Source organism: Centruroides vittatus, unplaced genomic scaffold (genome assembly GCF_030686945.1).
Source record: "Centruroides vittatus isolate TY-2023 unplaced genomic scaffold, ASM3068694v2 contig_484, whole genome shotgun sequence".
Lineage (NCBI taxonomy): Eukaryota > Metazoa > Arthropoda > Arachnida > Scorpiones > Buthidae > Centruroides > Centruroides vittatus.
Genome location: NW_027122274.1, coordinates 2,685,859 through 2,705,224, shown reverse-complemented (window position 1 = coordinate 2,705,224; position 19,366 = coordinate 2,685,859). Strand labels below are relative to the sequence as shown.

Below are 19,366 nucleotides of genomic sequence, written 5' to 3'. Positions count from 1 at the left end.
CACTCACTCTTTGATAGACGATTAATAATATGTTTTTTTAATTTAGTAATAGGTTTTAAATTAATGTATTTATTTATTTGTTTATTGATTTAACTTCTTAGGACTGTGTGTTTGTCAAGACACGTCTATTTACAAAAAAATATTTATATATTTGACAATCAAAGAGTGAGTACATCTTTTTGGAACACCCTGTATAATCTAATAAAAAAAATTATCAGATTTTTTTTCCAAAATAATTTTATGCTATAAATTAATTAGCAAGAGAATATGATTTAGACAGCAGCAGTCATCATCAAATTTATTATTATTAAAATTTTTAATATTCAAATACAGTAGAGCATCGATTATCCGACCCCCAATTAACCGACTTATCGGTTATCCGACCGCGTTCTAGTCGGCAAATTCAAATGTCTGCTAGTGATGTGGCGCTACAATATTTGGTTATATCTTGGCTACTTTAATATTATTTTTGTTAAATTTTTGCATGTTTTAGCTGGCAGCACTGGCTCGACCATGAAAGGGAGGTTAGTATTTAAACCAGGCCTAATACGCTATATACTAATAATGTATTTTTTCATACTTTTCAATTATCCGACTTTTCAGTTATCCGACCAACCTGAGTCCCCAATTAAGTCAGATAATCGATGCTCTACTGTAATTAATAATTTTATAAATCTACAGAAAAGATTAATTTAGAATTGAAGAACTTTTGCAAACTAAACTGCAAGTTATATTACACATATTATCAAACTATAAATTACTTTTGTATCTAGAAAGATGTTTCATTTTAAAAATTGCATAGTTGTATTTAATTTAAGTATTAAAAAAAGTAAATTGGAAAAGAAAAATATCATCATATTTTTGAATTTGATGAATTAAAAAAAGAAAAAATTATAAACATCTATTTAAAATAAGTTTATCAGAAAGCATGAAAACTCATTTAGGCTTTGATCCAAAATTTAAATAAAATCCTCTTAATATTTCAATTATTTGAAAGTTAAATATCAAAATTGTTCCAATGCCATTAGATATTAAATACTTGGATTGCAATAAAAAAAATTTATTACCTCTTTAATGAATATATCAAGGTTAGGTAAATTATTAAAATAAAATCAAAAAAATTTTATTAAAATTTAAAATAGAGTTGTGGATATCATTCATATTATTTTCATGACTTTCATAATATTAAAAAACTTCACTAATAAAATAATGCACCTCTTAAAAATAAAGGAAGATTATTATTAATTTATTTTATTTTTTAATTTTAAATTATTATTTGTTACTATAAATTTTATATTTAGTTGTTATTAAAATTACAATAAGAACCTCAATTATTCAAGATGAACCTATAAGTGAATGAATTACTTTTCTGACAATTCATAAAAACTTTTTCATAGATGCATTATGTGCAAAAATGCTATAGTACTATTAACCTCAATAGTACTGAACAAGTTGTTGATGCTGAGGTGACTATAGAACACTGTAGCCAAAAAATATCCAGCAACAAGTTGCTTAACTTTCCCTGCAACATTTGGTGGCACCATCTGTTATCATATTTATACACATACCAATACCAGCACACTTGAAATTAAGAAATATTTACTACGTTTTCATTTGTTTATAACAAACATCTTCAGGCATATAACGCAGAACAAAACAGCTACATTACATCGTTAAATTAAAATTGTTTCTAGAACAAAGTACATCTACAGTTTAAAATTATTTTTCATATATGTTATAAAATAATTTAAAATTACTTTCCAAGCAAAATACATATTTAGTTTAAAAATATTTTTGAATAACTTAAAAAATGCATTTAAATTATTTCCCATAAAAAATTACATATTTACTTTAAGATAAATTTTGTAAAATCATATTTTCCTGGTCTAGTGAGATGTATATGAGAAAGCTTTAAAAAGTTCAAAGATAGCATGACATAATGTAAATGGTGTGTCCATTTCTTTGAAATTAATTCCTACTCCATTCTTAAGTGCCATATAGATTTCAATTAACTCAAAGTATTTAAGGTGTGCTCTATTGGAAATCCTGTGTGGCAATCTTATGTCCCACAGATCAAGACATACTCACATCTAGCATAAGTTGCTAAGGCCGTGATTGAAAGCTTCTTTCTTATCATGTATTCATTTGTTCCAAAAAACAAATTTAATTTGACTTGTAAATAGTTCGTAAAAAGTTTGTAAAAATGCATTTGATTTTGATGTAGCCATTTTGTTCTGCATTATATGCCTGAAGATGTCTGTTATAAACAAATGAAAACATTAGTAAATATTTCTTAATTTCAAGTGTGCTCATATTGGTATATTGTATATATTTATTCTATCCCAGTATTGGAGAGTTATTTTTATCACATTTTATTATTAAAACTTTTTATATTTTTAATTATTATAAAATGGCAAAAGCCTTAATTTTCATGAGTTTTATGAAAAAATTGTAAATGCTAATAATGAGTAAAATTGTCATTAACTCCAACCCTCCTGAAGATACACACAATCCCCCCTTTATCTTCCCATGACCTTTAAAAACCAAAATTTAATAGCATTGATCCCCATAATACACAAACCTGTCTGCAAAATTTCAGAAATTTTCAACAAAAATTACAGGAGTTATTAAGCTTCAAAGAGTGAGCAAAATCTTCACACACACACACTAAAATCCATACATACAGAAAAAACTTCTGAATTATTTTGCATTTCTTGATGTTTCAAGGTCCTGAGTCCAAAAATGTAAAAATCTGGGGATCATTTTTTGACCAATCACCATACTTTCCCTCTGTTATATATAACAGCTGGAAAAATAAATGGGTAGTTTGTCAAATCTTCAATGTTGACAAACCATTCACATTAAAATATAATTTACAATAACACACTTTTTTTTCAAATACTGTTGAATATATTAGCTGTATAATAAATGATGATAAAAAAAGATGTTATTATATATGATTAAATTCACTAAAATATAAAAAGAAGCTTAATTAAAAACTAAATAAAAACCTCAATAACTTGTTTACTAAAAAGTAAAAGTAAACAAGTTATTGAGGTTTTTATTTAGTTTTTAACTCTTTCCTGTAAACAATGAAACCATTGTTTCATTAAGGATTCAGCAAGGCCTATTATTCAGTTGGTCCAGTGAAATGACAGATATCATTGTATACAGATAAACTGCCCATAAAAGATTCCTGAAATTCCTAACAGGAACTCTAACCCAAATACCTTAGAGTGGTAGGCTGATGCTTTATTCTTCAGGGTATCTGATACTGATTATTGAATAGTAGTTGTTACAAATAAACAAGTACAGTCAACTCACATTAATACAAATCATTAGGGAAACAATATTTAGTTCACTTTACTGAAAATTCATATTAATGATTTTCAGGGTCAAGGTCATGGTTGTATAATTTACATAATTAAAGATTAATAGTTTATCAAAATTTCTAATTTTGAATTAATTTACTAGATAAAATTAAATGATACAAAATTTATTTACAAAAATAAATTAATGATCTAAATTATTTTCAAGTCAAACAAAATGAGGAAGAAATGGTATTTCCCATTTAAGGGTGAAGCAGTATATCAGAGAGGTTAAACAAGAAGATAAATCTGTAATTTTTTTTTCCTGCTGACGATTGTTTGAAAAAGTAAAAAATATTTTTTGTCACCAAAAGAGTAAAAAAGAAGTTAAATTTAAAACAAAGTAGCCAAACTTGCCTTTATGCACCCCTGATATAGAGAAAACTAGCATGTGTTTGCATAGAACTGCATCCATTTAAGAGTAGTTGTCCTTAAATTTTAACTCATATCTTCTGATTACAATAGAATGGTCTGCTGACACCAGATGTTTGAATTGCTCTACAATCAGAAGTTGAACCATTCTTTGCTTACAAAGAAAAGAAGATCTATTCTACTCAAAATAAAACATTTATTACATTACCACCTTGCTTTTTACATTTTTTGACATGAATAATAAAATAATTATTGGAAATAGGGTTATTTCTTGGGGTGTGAAGGTAACTTAAGAGTTCAATTTAATGAATCCTGATAAAATTTTTGCTCACTTTATCACAGAAAAATTAACATTGTGACAATGACATTTTGCCAGGACAATGGCAAAATTTATTTTTAAGGCAAGAATTAACTAACCAGAAACATAGCCAGAGCCATGGCCATGATCAAAACCTTTTGTTTCAAGCCTGAAAGTAGACATGCATGCATAATAAATATTCCATATCCAACCAATACAAATAATTGAAACATTACTTCCAGGATCTGTCTAAAACTTTACACAAAACTCATGCCTAAATTAACTGGTTTCGCCCAAGAAACTGAAACTCTAGTGGAATTTCTTGGACAACAGTAATATTGCAACAAAAATTTTTCAATTGATGTCATTACACGAGATGCAGTCAAAAGTTTCAGATTGGTCCAATAAAAAATGTCTGATTATATGTTAATTTATTAAGATCTGTCACCTACAAAATAAGTTCCTTCTGCAGCTAAATATAACATTCCAGCACTTCTTCCAGTTTTCAAAACATTCCTGAAACTCTTTTTTGTGACATTGTTAAGCACTCACTGTGATTCTGTTTAAATATCATCAATTTTCCCAAGTTGCCATCCTTTCAGCATTTTTTCAGTTGTGGAAATAGAAAAAAGTCACATGGTGCCAAGTCTGGTAAATGAGGAGAGTGAGAAACCACAGCCATCTTTTTGTTGAATAGAATAAGCTGTGTGAGCAGGGGGATTGTCATGATGCAACAATCAGTTCTGAGTTTTTCCAAAGATCTGGTCTTTTATTGTCTAACATTTTCACACAGGCACCTCAAAATATCCATATAAAAATTTTGATTCAGTTTGACCTTGTGGTAGAAATTTCCACAAATAATTCCCTCCTTATCAAAAGAAAAAAAGCAACGAGCATGCTCTTGAAATTGCATCTCACTTGGCATGCCAAGTATGGTGCAATCTCATGGGTCACCCAGACCAAAGAAAGCATGCCAAGTGTGCTTTCTTTAGTCTGGGTTAGCCACAATTTTTCTATTAAGTTGATTCTCATTTGGCCTTAGGGTCATAACCATAAATCCATGTTTCCCTTTAAAAAAATTTTGATCATTTTGGATGCTTTCTTGAAGATCTTGACAAATGGTCAGGTGCATTTGATTTTGTTTATTAGACAAAAGTCAAGGAATAAATTTGGCAGCAATGGCCTCATGTTCAAAATGTCTGTCAAAATGTGATGAACAGATACATGAAAGATTTCAACAGCATTTGCAATGTCATCAATTGTTTGACGTAGGTCTTTGTAAATTTCTTCTCACTTTTTCAAAATTTTCATTATTGATGCTTGTTGATGGCATCTTCATGCAACCAGAACATTCATCATCTTCAATAGACATTTGTCCATTTTTGAAACATAAGTACTATTCATTGCATTACCTCCAAAGGCTTCTTTAAGCATTGTGTATGAAACATTACTTCCAGATTGCAGTTTTGACAAGTTTGAAACAAAATTTCACACATGTGCTGTTCCTTAAAAGAATTCATTTTTCAGAGCAATAAAAATCACAAATCAATAAGAGCACGGATCTAAGTAGAAAGAAACAAAAACTACATATGATAATGACACAAACTTTGGTGGAAAGCTAAATAATAATGTCTATTATACATCCTAGTTCACACAAGTTCTGCACATGATCAAGAGTAGCACCATGTCCCTATTCCTGTAATTTTTTGACTCTACCTTGTAAAAGTTAAGGAATATTCTTTATCAAAATATGATAAAAATATAATTTTATCTTTGAAATCAGAAATTCTAGTTCTGATGATGACATTATCTTCAATTAAATTTACAGTAAAAGCTCAATATTATGGATCTCAATAAAACAGATCTTGCATTATTACTGATAGCTGACGTTGGTCTGGCCAGGACAGTCTTAACAGCATTATAGACCCCTAGGCAAAGCAGAACACTGAACTCTGTCTACACAACCAGTAACTGATTGTTAAAATAGTATTGAATTCTGGTCTAAGCAAAAATTATCATGGATGTTCTGGACAGCTACTCAACATGCCCATGCATAAAGACAGCACTTGGTCTGGCCAAAAGTATAAGTAAATTACAAGAAAACTCATTTGCTGTAATGAATGGATTCCTGTTACTTCGACTATTTTTCAGGTCTTGCAGACCACAGTCCTTCCATTATTATGAACTTTTTAGTCACCGTTTTATTTTATTGTAGTCATTATTTATTTATTTCGTCATAATCATCATTTTATTTATTTTATTTGCAAAAAGTAAATGCAAAAGCAATGTAAAATTAATTTTTTAAACAATTTTTTTAGCATAAATTTTACATTACCTTTAGTTTTGTTTCATTTTCTGATTGACTAGTTTTGTTCGGTTTTGGTTTCATTTTCTCTACATGAAAAGCTTAAATTTGTTGTGTAAAGAAAAGCCATAGAGCATGAGAAAACTAAAAGCTTCAGATTTAACATACAAAATAGATATATTCATCAGATTGAAGATGGAAAATTGAAAGCTGAAGTTGGTAAAGAAATGTCTCTGAGTAAGCAGCCAATTTCATAAATTTGGAAAGCAAGAGAAAAATGTTCTTAAAACAATTCTTAAAGATATTAAAAAAAGTAATAAATAAAAATACTGTGAAAACCTAGACTATAAGTCCTTTAAATAAATTATTTTCTTAAATTTTAATTGTTAAATAAATGTTAACAAAAGAGAGATTTTAGGAGAAAAATCAACAGGGAAGTAGATAACATTTCCTTTCTGACAACACTATTTCCTGAGATAGTTAATCACCACGGGAAGCAAAAGAAAAAATTTTGGATTGGTTGTTAATAATCTCTCCATCCAATGTTACCAATTTTTGAAGTATTCTGACTCAGGAAACAAACCAAAATTTATAAAAGAACTTCCAAAAGGTAGAAAAGGGTGTCCAGTTTGAAGTTGTTATCCAGTTTAGTCACTTCAAGAGAGACTAGCAGTCTTTTTGTCTAGTTCATCAATTAGTTCCACCAAGAAGGAAACACACAATCACTCCTATTTACAACATCTAGTTTGGTGGTCATCCTTCAGTCTAGTTCCACTGACTAGTTCCAGTCCAGTTGCTCCTCAATCATTCTAGTTGCTACGGAAGTTGCCCTTCAACCCAATAACCACTACACAGGAGGAATTAGAGAAGAATAAACATGAACTTTGAAGTTAGGAATAATCACTCTCATTAAGGACATAATTCAAGAGACGACATTGATGGTATTTATTTATCCATGCACGACCCAATGTAAAATCTCTCTCTCGAGCAATATAATTTAGTTGTTACAATAGCTTTGAAGTAGAAATTCAATAAGCGTGCCATTGATAAGTATGTTATTTTATTGTCAGGTGTCTTTATGTAAATTAGAATTCATTTTATTTTGTATAATCATAGAAATATATACTCCCATTAATAAACATAGTTTGTTTTAGTACAATTTTGTCGTTCAGTGCATTTCATCCCAGACCTGTGTCTCTCTTATTTCCCTCCTCTGTCTGCCCATGTTAAGTCCCACATGGTACCACTCATGTCAAAAAGTTATCACTAACTCTTGGCTGGTGACAGATATCCTGATAATGATAAAGATATGATACATATGATAAGATAATAATAATAATTGTAGAAATAGAAATAGAGAAAATAATCTATATACACCAATTAGCAATCAAACATGATTAAACCTAGATATGTAAATGTTACAATAATGTTCAAAGTTGATAAGAGGCATACTACACTGATGTCACAGTACTGCTTTTTACAAGTTTAATAAATATCTGGCTTATATACTTCACAACCGATATTTTGTCCACTATGTAATCAACTTTTGTCCACAATGTTGATATACGGTATAGGCAAGCCAATATTACGATAAACAGTAGAATCCCCTTATATTCATGGTGATAGATCCATTAAAACAAGGAAAAAATACATTGCTTTGGCATTTGGACCTGGAGAAAATATCCACAAAATGCAGATATTTTCTCCAAGTCCATTATCAAAATCTATTCTAACATGATTCTAATGTATTGTAACAAACCTTTCATTATACAGACCAATTCTTCAGTCCTATAATGGTCTGTTATATCAAGCTTTTACTGTTTTTTTTTTTTTTGCAATATGAATTATTACAAAATTAAAACTAAAGAATATAAAAATAATTAATTGAAACAATTTTTATAATTCCTTTTTCTTCTCAACTGCAATAAATCTGGAATCATCCTAACTGTATTAAATTTAAAATCAATTCATATCCAAATTGTGTTAAACCAATTCTCTTACAATGGAAAGGAAATTGTTCATCTTTAATTAATAGCTATAGCCATATAAAAGAATCAAATAAACCAAAAATAAAAAAAACCTAATTTTATTCAAGAATAACTTTGAGTTCTTCTCTAAGGCTACAAAACACACATTTAAAGCCGGATTATAACAGGCTACATTACTATATATAGCCCAATATAATCCAGTAATCATATATGAAAATATTTAAGAGGAAAAAAAAATAAATAAACAGAAAGCTGCATTAAAGGGCTTTTTAATTCCTTTGCTAGCACTTTTGACATTCATATCAATATCATCATCAGGCAACTCAAACAGAACACTTTTTCAGAACAAAACTTTTGAAGTACAGAATTGGAACGTTAATCAAACAGAATACAATTTAAATAAAATTAAGTGTTTTACTATATAACTTGAGATTATTATGTTCAATAAGTAGCTTTTAATTTAAAAATAGGGTATATTGTACCTATTAATATATTTAAATCCAATTTATTTAATAAGTTACTAAACATTTTGTGTTTTTCAGAGTTTTTGATTATCTGAGGTAGTTACCATACTGTATCCAAAAACGAGACCATGTATTGACTTAAAAATATACTCTCTATTTTATAAAATGTCAGGTATTTAATTTTGGCAGTAATTCTTAGAAAAATGCAATAATTAAATTTTTTTTTTTTGTAACAAAAGATTACTTTCTTCAAATTGTTTATTTTGACTTCAAACCTATTCAAACATTTTCTTTTCAAAACAATTTGTCCTGTTCAAAGTTTTTATCTGGTAAGCCTAAAAATAGGAATAGGGCCTAATATGGGACATACAGAATCTTCAAACCTATATAATTTAGTCTAGATTTATATAATTTGATTTAAATGAAACTTTTACAGAACAAATTTATTAAGTAAATAAAAAATTGTCTATTTATCTCTTCTTTTATTATAATTCTTATTAGAAAATCAAATTAGAATTATTATACAAATCTGAAATCAAAGATTATTTTGATTATTATTAAGTTAAATTTACTAAAAAACTATTAAATCTCAAACAACTAATTTTTCATTTTCTCCAGCACTTAATCCTTTTCTTTTTGGCAAATGTTTTCAGTTCATTCATAACCCATTAGACTTTACAAATTGAACATATTGCACATAATTTATGTTTGATTTGTGTAAAGCTTGATGAAGGATTAGGAATAAATCCTAAAAAGTTTGCTAAAAGGGAAAGGATTAAGTACTGTATGAATAAAAGGTTAGTTGTTTGAGATGATTATTGTTAATCAGATAATTAATATTACATTAAATAAACTTACAACTATTAAATTAGAATCTTTAAATTAGTATGCATCAAAATACTAATAATTAAAACTGTTTTAAAAGATAAAAAATTATATTTTAAAGCATTTTAAATTTTAAAAAAATAATAATAATAAATTGAAAAAAATAATTTATCTCATGAGGGTTAAAATAAATTTTCTAAATTTGTTAATTAAAAGTATTAAATTTATTGATTAATATTACTATGAAAAATATTTATCTTATAATAAATAATAAAATAAATTTTAATGTAAACTCTTCATTAGATATAGCAGAAAGCAAATTTTATTATAGAAATTCAAAGTTATTTTAACATCAATTTGTCCCATTTTAATTAGATGTTTTTTAGTTTAATTTACTAAATGAGAAAGAACTCTTTAAATCTTTTTGTGTCAGTTTTGTCCTTGAACCAGTTTGACTGAATTGAAGTAAATCTCTGATATAGTGTAAAAAGTAGAATGAACCAGTTAAATTCTTTATACTTTGGTAATATTAAAATTATAATAAACATTCTTTTCTGTTGTAAAGAAATTTACTACTTATTTACAGACATGTGCTTGTATGTAAATAATTAAGTTGTTAAAAATTAGTATATTCTCAAGTTTAATTATCCTTAAAACAATTGAAATTTTTCATTTGAAAATGTAATAATCTAAACATCTAAATCTACTATTATTACGTTAAAAATAAAGATTCATTATTAAACATAACTCAAATGAAAAGAACTATATTCATAAATAATATATAATAAAAATACTAAATAATACATCTCATAACAAATACATTTCAAATCAAAATTAGAAAATATGAACTTTGCAGATAATTTTTTATAGAAATTAACTCAAAACAAAATTTTAATCAATCAATTACTTTAAGTTTTATTATAAACTGATGAATGAAATTCCAATATTTACAATATTTCATTCTCTTCAAATATTTTTTTAAAATGAGAAGTATCATTTATATATATAAACTAATTCTAAATAAAATATATTTTTCAAATTCTATATCTATTAAATGATAAATTTAATTAATTTTAAACGTGTATTATTTTCAAAAATTTTAATATTTAAGCTAAATAATGCAGAATTAAAAGCATAAACATTAAACATAGTTGCATAATGTTTATGCTTAACATTCTTAATTACAAAAATTTCAGATTTGCATTAATAAAAACAAAAATAATATTTTTCTCAAAACATAAAACATTTTTCATGTTAAAATTTTTCAATTTTGTGCTAAATTTGAAATCAGTAATCATTCAATTTATAGAAATATTCCATTATAAGTTATAAAGAATAAAATTTCCCATTAAATTATAAATTATCACCAATATACATAAATTCCACTAAAACTGAATATTTTACTCTCTTTAATTCCTTGATTTTAAAATTTTATTGTAAAAAATAAAACAATCCAAAATTATAAAAATCATTGTAGTAGGTAACCTTACCAGTGATATGAATAACATACTGTATCAAAAGCATTAGAACTGTGTAAACATAATATACAACATTACATAAATTGTGTTTAATTTATGTGTTAACACTAAAAAATAAATTTTAAAACTATTGAATTGTATTTAATGTACACTACAAGAATTTATAATTCCATATTCAAAATCATAATAATTAATTAAACAGGAATAAAAATTTTTTCTATTTTAGTTATTGTGCTTCTTATAATGGAGTCATAAACACCAAAAAACACTAAATATTTTTAATAATTTTTATAAATAAAGGTTGTTTATCTTTATATTCATAAGTTTATATATAAAATCTTGAAGAGTAATACTTTAAATGAAGATTTATTTTATAATAAAAAGCTTTTTAAAATTTTTTTAATGAAATCTTACAACACAATATGATTAAAAGCTTTTGCATATATTCAAGTGTAATATTATAAAATGCACTTATGTTAATTGCATATATTATGTAAAGTACACAACAAACCATAAATACAATTATCAAAAACAAATAATTGTTTTGGGACTAAATCAGAATTTTACACCATTAAAACACAGTTGTGAAGTGTATTACATGTAATAAATATTTAATTTTAAAATTTAATGCTTCTTTAACAAACTTTTCGAGATATAATCTGAATAGTTAAGATAATAATCAATGAAATTACCTTTGCATGTCCATATAAGTGAAAGTGCATAAATCACTTTCAACCAAATCATGATTGATGATAATTAATAGTCGCATCATTCCACATTTTCTTTTATATAACCTTTTCTCTTTTCTGATTTTACTTTTGTTTCCATCTTGCCTCGTATGATCAACAGTAGATAATCTATACTAACGAATTTCAAATGCCATTAACTGTTTACGAGACAATGAGATATCGGCCAGTTTTGGATTTTCGCCAGTAGAGGCCACTATACTGTCAAATAATAAACAAAGTCACCAGATAAGAAGATAAATAAAGAAGCGACACCTAACGACGTTTCTTAAAGTTAAGAGCTAAGTAAGTAAACCAATAGTATATCCTGTTTTATATGAAACGAATTATACTATTGGTTTGCTTACTTACTTCTTAATATTAAATATATATATATTGAGTTATAGAATAATATCCAGTAAAATATAAATTTTAATTTTTAATAGTAATAAATAAAATGTATAAATGTTTGTTATTCTTTTAATAAGATGTGTCTAACATAAGCGTAGTTTTATTTCTTTTGTGAACACGGTGATGTGTCATTTCGCATTTTTTTTCGAATTGTTGCCTGCATTCTAATTTTTTTTGTGACAAAAATAAAAACAAAACAAAAATTTGAATGTTTGTTGAATTTTACAATTGGGACCCTTATTTTAACTTTTATCTCTAAAAACGCATATTTTAAAATCATAGATCCCACCATCAGGATACCTAAACGATGACCTTGGCCAAGCGGTCAAAGTGGCAGCCTACCGCTCTAGAGCCGTGGTTCTCAATCAGTGGTCCGCGGAACACGAGTACTCCGTGAAGCCACTTCAAGTGTTCCGCGAAAAATCAGATATACAATTAAAAATTGTTGCAAAAGAAATATCAATACAAGTTTGCCACCCTGCTTTAAAACTGATATATTGTAAGTGTTCCGCGACTTCAAAAAGATTGAGAACCACTGCTCTAGAGCAGGGATGGGCAACCTGCGGCCCGCATTAATATTTTTTGCGGCCCGCGTCGCATAAAATATGAATAAATATATCAATTTCCCAGCTTAAGGAAGTATGCAGCAAAAATTCAAACGTTATTTTCTACAACTTATGTATGTGAATTGTTTTTCTGCAATGAATTTAGTAAAAGATAAAACAAGAAACCGGCTACATCACATCGAAACTAGCAGTGACTAATATTTAACCAAATATTTCCGATATATTACGTTTACATCAGTTCTAGAAGCTAAATTAATTATACCTATGTTAATTTATAATTATATATGAATAAATAATTGTGATTTACTGACATTTATTTTTCTCTTTTTTCTTGTATGCGCCCGCGTCAGTTCAAAGTCTTGAAATGCGGCCTTTACATAGAAAAAGATTGCACATCCCTGATCTAGCGCTAGAGGACACGGATTCGAATCCGGACAAGTCGATAAATCCCCAGGAATTTTTCGGGGGGATCCGTCCGGATATATCGGGCCCATGGGATATATCAGGCCCACAATGGTTCGGATTAGTGATGTAACGAATATTCGGTTACTACCCGGTATTCGGCCTATTCGGCCTATTTTTTACTATTCGGCCGAATACCGAATATTTAGTCACTATTCGGTCGAATACCGAATACCTAAAAACAGGAGTAAGAAATAACAAAAACACAGTAAATTATTCATTTTGGTAACTTTTATTAATGCTGAAAATTAAACTATAATTATTAAAGTTAATAAGAAATAGCATCTAACTCTAGTATTAAATTATTTCGTAATTAAATAATATTATAGCCTTTATCTAGCCCGATATCTTATGGCATTGATGGCGTATAGGTTTTTTTTTTTTTTTTAACTCTTTCCGCCCTGTGGGCACTAAGAGGGCCTCTTTTAGTAGGCCCATTATGGGTTCGGCCAGGCCCACAATGGGGCGACCGGGTGGTGAGGGACGGGGCCCGACATATCCGAACGGACCACCCCCCGAAAAATTTCTGGGATTATTCGACCCGTTCGGATTCGATCCCGGGTCCCCCAGAGCGGTAGGACTGCCACCTTTACCGCTCGGCCATCCGGCCGTTGATGGCGTATAGGTTAGAATGTATCGGGCATTAATATTATTGATTAGTTAATTATGTTATATTCGTATTCGCGTATATTTTAATATTTTTTTACGATATTTTAAAATGATTTACGAAACGTTTTATTGAAACTTATCGTATTTAATGAAAGAACTATTTATCTATTTCTAGAAGACGAGTAACTAATATATAATTTATTTTATATATAAAGCAAAGAATGAGCATTTCTCATTATATACAAAAGATAACATTTGAAATCATGTTAAAGTTTAAAAATATTGACAAAAACAATAGCAACAAAATATCACAAAACTTCACAAATAGAAAACCCCCAATAATATATTTGAATTGTTCCACAACTGGGCAGAAACTAGACCATATGTCCCCACTAAAGTATATCCTTAGGGCACTGTTCAATCTACAAATACGTATTAAAAACAAAATTTTAGAGTTAAAAAGATCGATTGCAAATAAAATAACTTGTAAGTTATAACTTACATCTAAATACCAACAACTGCCGAATTATATCGGGCTATTTACGGCTATTACATAAATTATACACCAATTTGGCAGTAGAGGTAGACGTTAGGCTCCATCTCATATTAACTTTAATAATTATAATTTAATTAATTAATTTAAATAATTTAGACCTACTGGAAGAAAAACTCGTAGTGACAGCGGGCCAATAGAGAGCAGAGTGCGCGATCCTTGCCATAATGCGGTTTGCGCGCCAATTTTCGTACTTGCGTTAATCAAGCCGAATAGTTTGGCCGAATATTCGGTATTCGGCTGAGGCCAAATATACTATTCGTTACATCACTAGTTCGGATCAAGGACCATATACTACAAGGATAGCCAGATCCTATATATTTGTTAGCGTGACCTTGGATCTATGTGACGTCACAGCAAGCCCTCTACTTCAACATGACAGATGCTTTTAAATAACAAAATACGATAAAGTACTAAATCATTTCTTAATTAATTTCTAAATTACTACTAACTGTTAACTACTACACAATTTTCGGATTTAATAAGTGTATGTAAATAAATTTACAAGTCTTTTGTCTAATACGTATTTAATAAATTAATGAGCTATATTTTTTATTATGTGGTTATCTTACTTAACTTTTTAAATTTTTTTTGACAATCACCATTTTCAGAAGGCAATCTTTTCAATATTTTACATTTTTCTTGTTTAAGATTTCTATAATTAATTCTTATTATAGTTCTTAATTTACAAAAATCTTTTATTAAAGAAAAAGGTAAAACTTTTTCTTGTTTTGATATTTCCACTGACAAATTCTGTACAACTCCGGGGCCTTTTTTATACGATTCACCGTGATATATTTCGAAATATTTATTCCATTCTATAATTTTTGCTAGCCATTCATCAGTAGGTTTGATAAGCTCTCCATAAGATAAATGCTGCACCCACGATGGAATGCAATAGTTGTGATAATTTTTAATTTTGCTAGTGGAATTACCCAAGTTTGGGAGTTTTTCTTTATATTTATAGGCAAGATATCCTGCTATATACTCGAGAGCATCGTGAGAAGTTTCTTCAGAGATTGTGTTAAAGTCTGGATTGCATGTAGAGTTTCCTGAAGATATATTTGAATAAAAAGTAGTTTTACATTCAGTATATTGGTCTGTATTTTCACTTGATACTTCTACATGTGCTTTCTCTAAAACTTTGGATATAATATATTCCTCTTGTATTTGATCTGTGGTATTTACTTTTGACTCTAAAATACCAGGATTTTTACCTAAAATAATCAATCTAATCCTATATATAGCATTCAGTGGGCTTGGATGTTCATTAGGACCCCTGCTTCTAATTTGAAAAAAAAAGTTTTCGAGACAATCTTGATTTAACTTGTGAGTGCAGATGTATTTTATATCAAAAGTCGATTTCATATCTTGGAAAAGATCAATTAGCGATTTCATTGAGATTATCATTCCTTTCTGAAAAATTTGGAGGGCATTTTTTCCATTTGCTCTCATTGTTGAAATTATTTTTATCATTTTATTTAAATGTTCTTCTTGTAATTCCAAGTCTACACCATATCCATTTTTGCTTGGAACAGAACCTTTTGGTGCATAGCTATTAAAAATATCGAACCACATATTTACATGTCTAATAAAATTACCCAATCTCTCTGCCATTTTCTTGTCCGTACCGGGAAGGTAGTGTAGAAGAGCTGTAGCCACGGTATTTGATAAAATCTGAGCTGCCAATTTAACATTTTGGCGCTGGCTTTTTTGACAGTTTAAATGTTTTTCATTAATTTTCCAACACGAATTCACTTCGGTATCGGTAATAGAAATTAGGGCTTGCAATGGAGTTTTATTTATTACAGAACCGTCTTCAAACTTAAAACCTACATCAATGAGCCAGTTTCGCAATAATTTCAGTAAATGAGGAGCATCTGCAAATATATATACATGATTTTTTGTATTTGGATGAAGGAAAAACGTTTTATTGATATTCACATTTAATTCTTTCCATAAACTTATATTACTGCAACTACAGTCACTGACGCAAGCTACTACATTATACGATAGTAAATAAAGTTCTGCTATTATTTTTAAAAGTATCTCTCTTGTCATTTTTTGATCAAACCCGATATAAACAGGTTGCTTCCAGTTTGAAAAAAGACCTCTTATCATGACGACTTGCATTTGATTGTAAGGTCCTAGAACTTCATCTGCAGAGACGTCATACTCTTCAACTGCCTTAATTTTCACTTCATCAAATGAAAGCACCACTGTTTTTTTCAAAAGGTGTACAATTTTCTCCAGCCAATTTCAACATTAATAAGACATCTTTTAATATTCCTTGTCGTAAATTTACTCGAGATGCCCATTTCTTTAAAGACGATACACATGGCAAAGGATAATGCAGTTTATTTTTTAAATATAAGTAGCATTTTTTGCTGTAATACCTTAATGTTAAGGCTATCGACATATCTTCTGTGTTCCAGTTAACTCGTTTTTTCTTTTTTGATAGTAATGAAATTTGACTTTTTGTGAAAACCTGTGTCAACAAATCTGTAGTTATCTGGCTAGATTTTCGTAGATTTGGACGATAGATATTTCTTCTTTTGTAATATCGTAATAAATCGTTTGATACTTTTATTCTTTTCTTATAATCTTCTTTCAATTTTTCATATTCTGATTTTAAAACATTATATTCTTCTAACAGCTTCTTATATTTAATTTCGTAATGATATTCATCTTGAAGATTGTTACTATTGTTACCATTATTTGTTAAAAGATCATTAACTTCTTCTTTTTGTTTTCTTTTTGAACTTCGTCTTTCTCGTTCCGTAACTGTTGGGTTCATTCTATCGGGAAGATTTAATGTAGGGATAGCTGTTTTCTTCAGAATCTTTCTAACTAGTAAACCTGAAATAGAAAATATTCTGCAGTTTTATACTAAAACAAGCAAATTAAACATTCACGCACAAAAACAAGTAATTTATATGAATGAACTGTACTTATGACTTACCCAACAATTCATTTTGTAAATCTCTTTCATAATCACTTTGAACAAAATGAACAGAACATATTCTACTTGTATCTGGATTAAATTTATCGCCACTTTTCCAACGATTAATCCATTCAGACCCAATGCTTTTAGAAATTAAGTCTTTTTGTCTAGGAAACACGTGAAACGTTACATTTTCTCCTTTAGCTTTTATTGCAAGAAGGTTATTATTGCAACCATATACAGCACACCTAGTACCCGGCATTTTGTCCTTCACCTAAACATAAAAATATAGCTTTAAATATTTAATGGCTTATATTTAAATCATCTTACCTTATAAACAACTTAGTCAAATAAACAATTACAGAAATATTAAAATAAATCACTTCGTTAATAACAAAATTGGACGAATATTAAAGCGAAAACTAAACACGTGCACACGCTGATATACGTAAAGAAAGAGGTCAGGTCTCGTGCTGACGTCACTAACTTCGCATTCCTGGCTAACATTGTAGAATAGGGATCTGGCTATCCTTGTAGTATATAGTCCTTGAGTTCGGATACATCAGGCCCACAATGGGGTGGCCGGGTGGTAACCCGCTCACCTCATTGTGAGCCTGGCCAAACCTATAAAGGGCTTGCTAAAAAGAGACCCTCTTAGTGCCCACAGGGCGAAAAGAGTTAGGAAAAAAAATAAATATTTAGACAAAAGACTTCTTAAAAAGAGTGTTTAGCCGGCGGAAAAGGGGGAAGGAGGGGAGAGGAAATAGATAATAGAGAAAGGTAGGATCCTTCTGATCGGCGTACGTAGCCTTTGGTTACTGCTTCCTCTACTTTTAATATTGGCGTGCAGTTTTTAGCCTTTATCAAACTGTTTTAATAACTCGGATGGGGTTTTGATACAGTATTTTCATAAACTCAAACCAGAATTATAATTTTATATAAAATAATTAACGTTTATCTATCGAATAAACCAATCAGAAATTTTCTATAAAGCGCGGGAACCATGTACGACTAACAATAAACGTCGTGTCATGTGCTTCAGACAGCTTGCATGTGTGACCTATTATCAGCCGTCGCCAATCGGTGGTCCGTGGACCACTAATGGTCCACGAGAAAATTTTAGTGGTCCGTGAAGAAATTTGAACATTGATCAACTCAAGGTTACGCAAAGTATTACGAAAAAAAATGCAAAATGCTTGGTTGCTTTTTCTCACTCATTAGTTTTAGATTTGAATAAAAAACTTCAAACACGAAATGACTGTTATCAATAAATAATAGTGACAATAAATCAATAAATAATGTGAGTGAGATTGCTGTCATTCGTATAAAAGATCCAAAAATCCATAAACTTATTTCGAAGCAGCACATATTTATTAAAATTAAACAAGTGGATTTTGTATTAATAAAGTAAAATGAAACGTTTATGATCATTATTCTATATATGTTTGTATCGTTAAAAAAATTTATGATAATGATACGTGGAATTCGAAATTGTGAGTTTAGTGGTCCGTGAGATCAGAAAGGTTGGGGACAGTTGACCTAGATAACTGACTACTATTCGAACCCAAGGTCGAACCGGCTTAGAAACCTAGACATTTTTTCTTTTTTTCCTTGTTTTATTTGATTTCGGAGACTATCCGACGTTAAATAAATAGATTTTTAATAAATCAATTTAAGAAAACAATTATGTACGGTTCTAGATAAAAATTTTAAACATGCAACAATCTTAAAGAGTGGTACATTTATGATAAAAAAATAATAATAATAAGAAACAGATCGGTTCTAGGCGCGAAATATAGCAATTTGAAAAAAAAATCTTTATTAAATTATGAAACTGGTAAATCAATAATTGATCAAGAAACTATTGTTTTAAACTTTATTATTTACTAGCAGGTGAACCCGGCGTTGCCCGGCCAAAAATAAAAACAAACGTTAAAGGTTATTTCGTACTTCTAATCTTTCTATTATGGTATATTATAGTATTTGATTTATATTTAT

The 19,366-nt window shown here is 28.8% G+C and overlaps 2 protein-coding genes across 2 annotated transcripts in view; both read right to left on the bottom strand.

The window, feature by feature from the left end:
• Positions 1-12,115, bottom strand: part of arr (low-density lipoprotein receptor-related protein 6) — an 80,639-nt gene extending 68,524 nt beyond the window's left edge. Inside the window, 1 exon segment of the mRNA XM_067273665.1 lies at positions 11,791-12,115. Within this exon segment, the coding sequence (XP_067129766.1) occupies positions 11,791-11,842 (52 nt within the window). The 5' untranslated portion in view covers positions 11,843-12,115.
• A 4,512-nt stretch (positions 12,116-16,627) lies between these two features.
• LOC136977955 (uncharacterized) lies at positions 16,628-17,630 on the bottom strand. Its single transcript, XM_067273569.1, has 2 exons — positions 17,387-17,630; positions 16,628-17,283 (listed from the first exon to the last, which is right to left on the bottom strand). The coding sequence occupies exons 1-2, from the start codon at positions 17,628-17,630 to the stop codon at positions 16,628-16,630; spliced, it is 900 nt and encodes a 299-aa protein (XP_067129670.1).
• Between the last annotated feature and the right edge of the window lie 1,736 nt (positions 17,631-19,366).

Bases quoted from the DNA above. Each gene is read 5' to 3' on its own strand.
- LOC136977955 (XM_067273569.1), bottom strand. From the start codon at position 17,630: ATGCCGGGTACTAGGTGTGCTGTATATGGTTGCAATAATAACCTTCTT. The intron at 17,284-17,386 runs GTAAGTCATAAG...TTTCTATTTCAG, and splicing joins TTTACAAAATGAATTGTTGG to GTTTACTAGTTAGAAAGATT.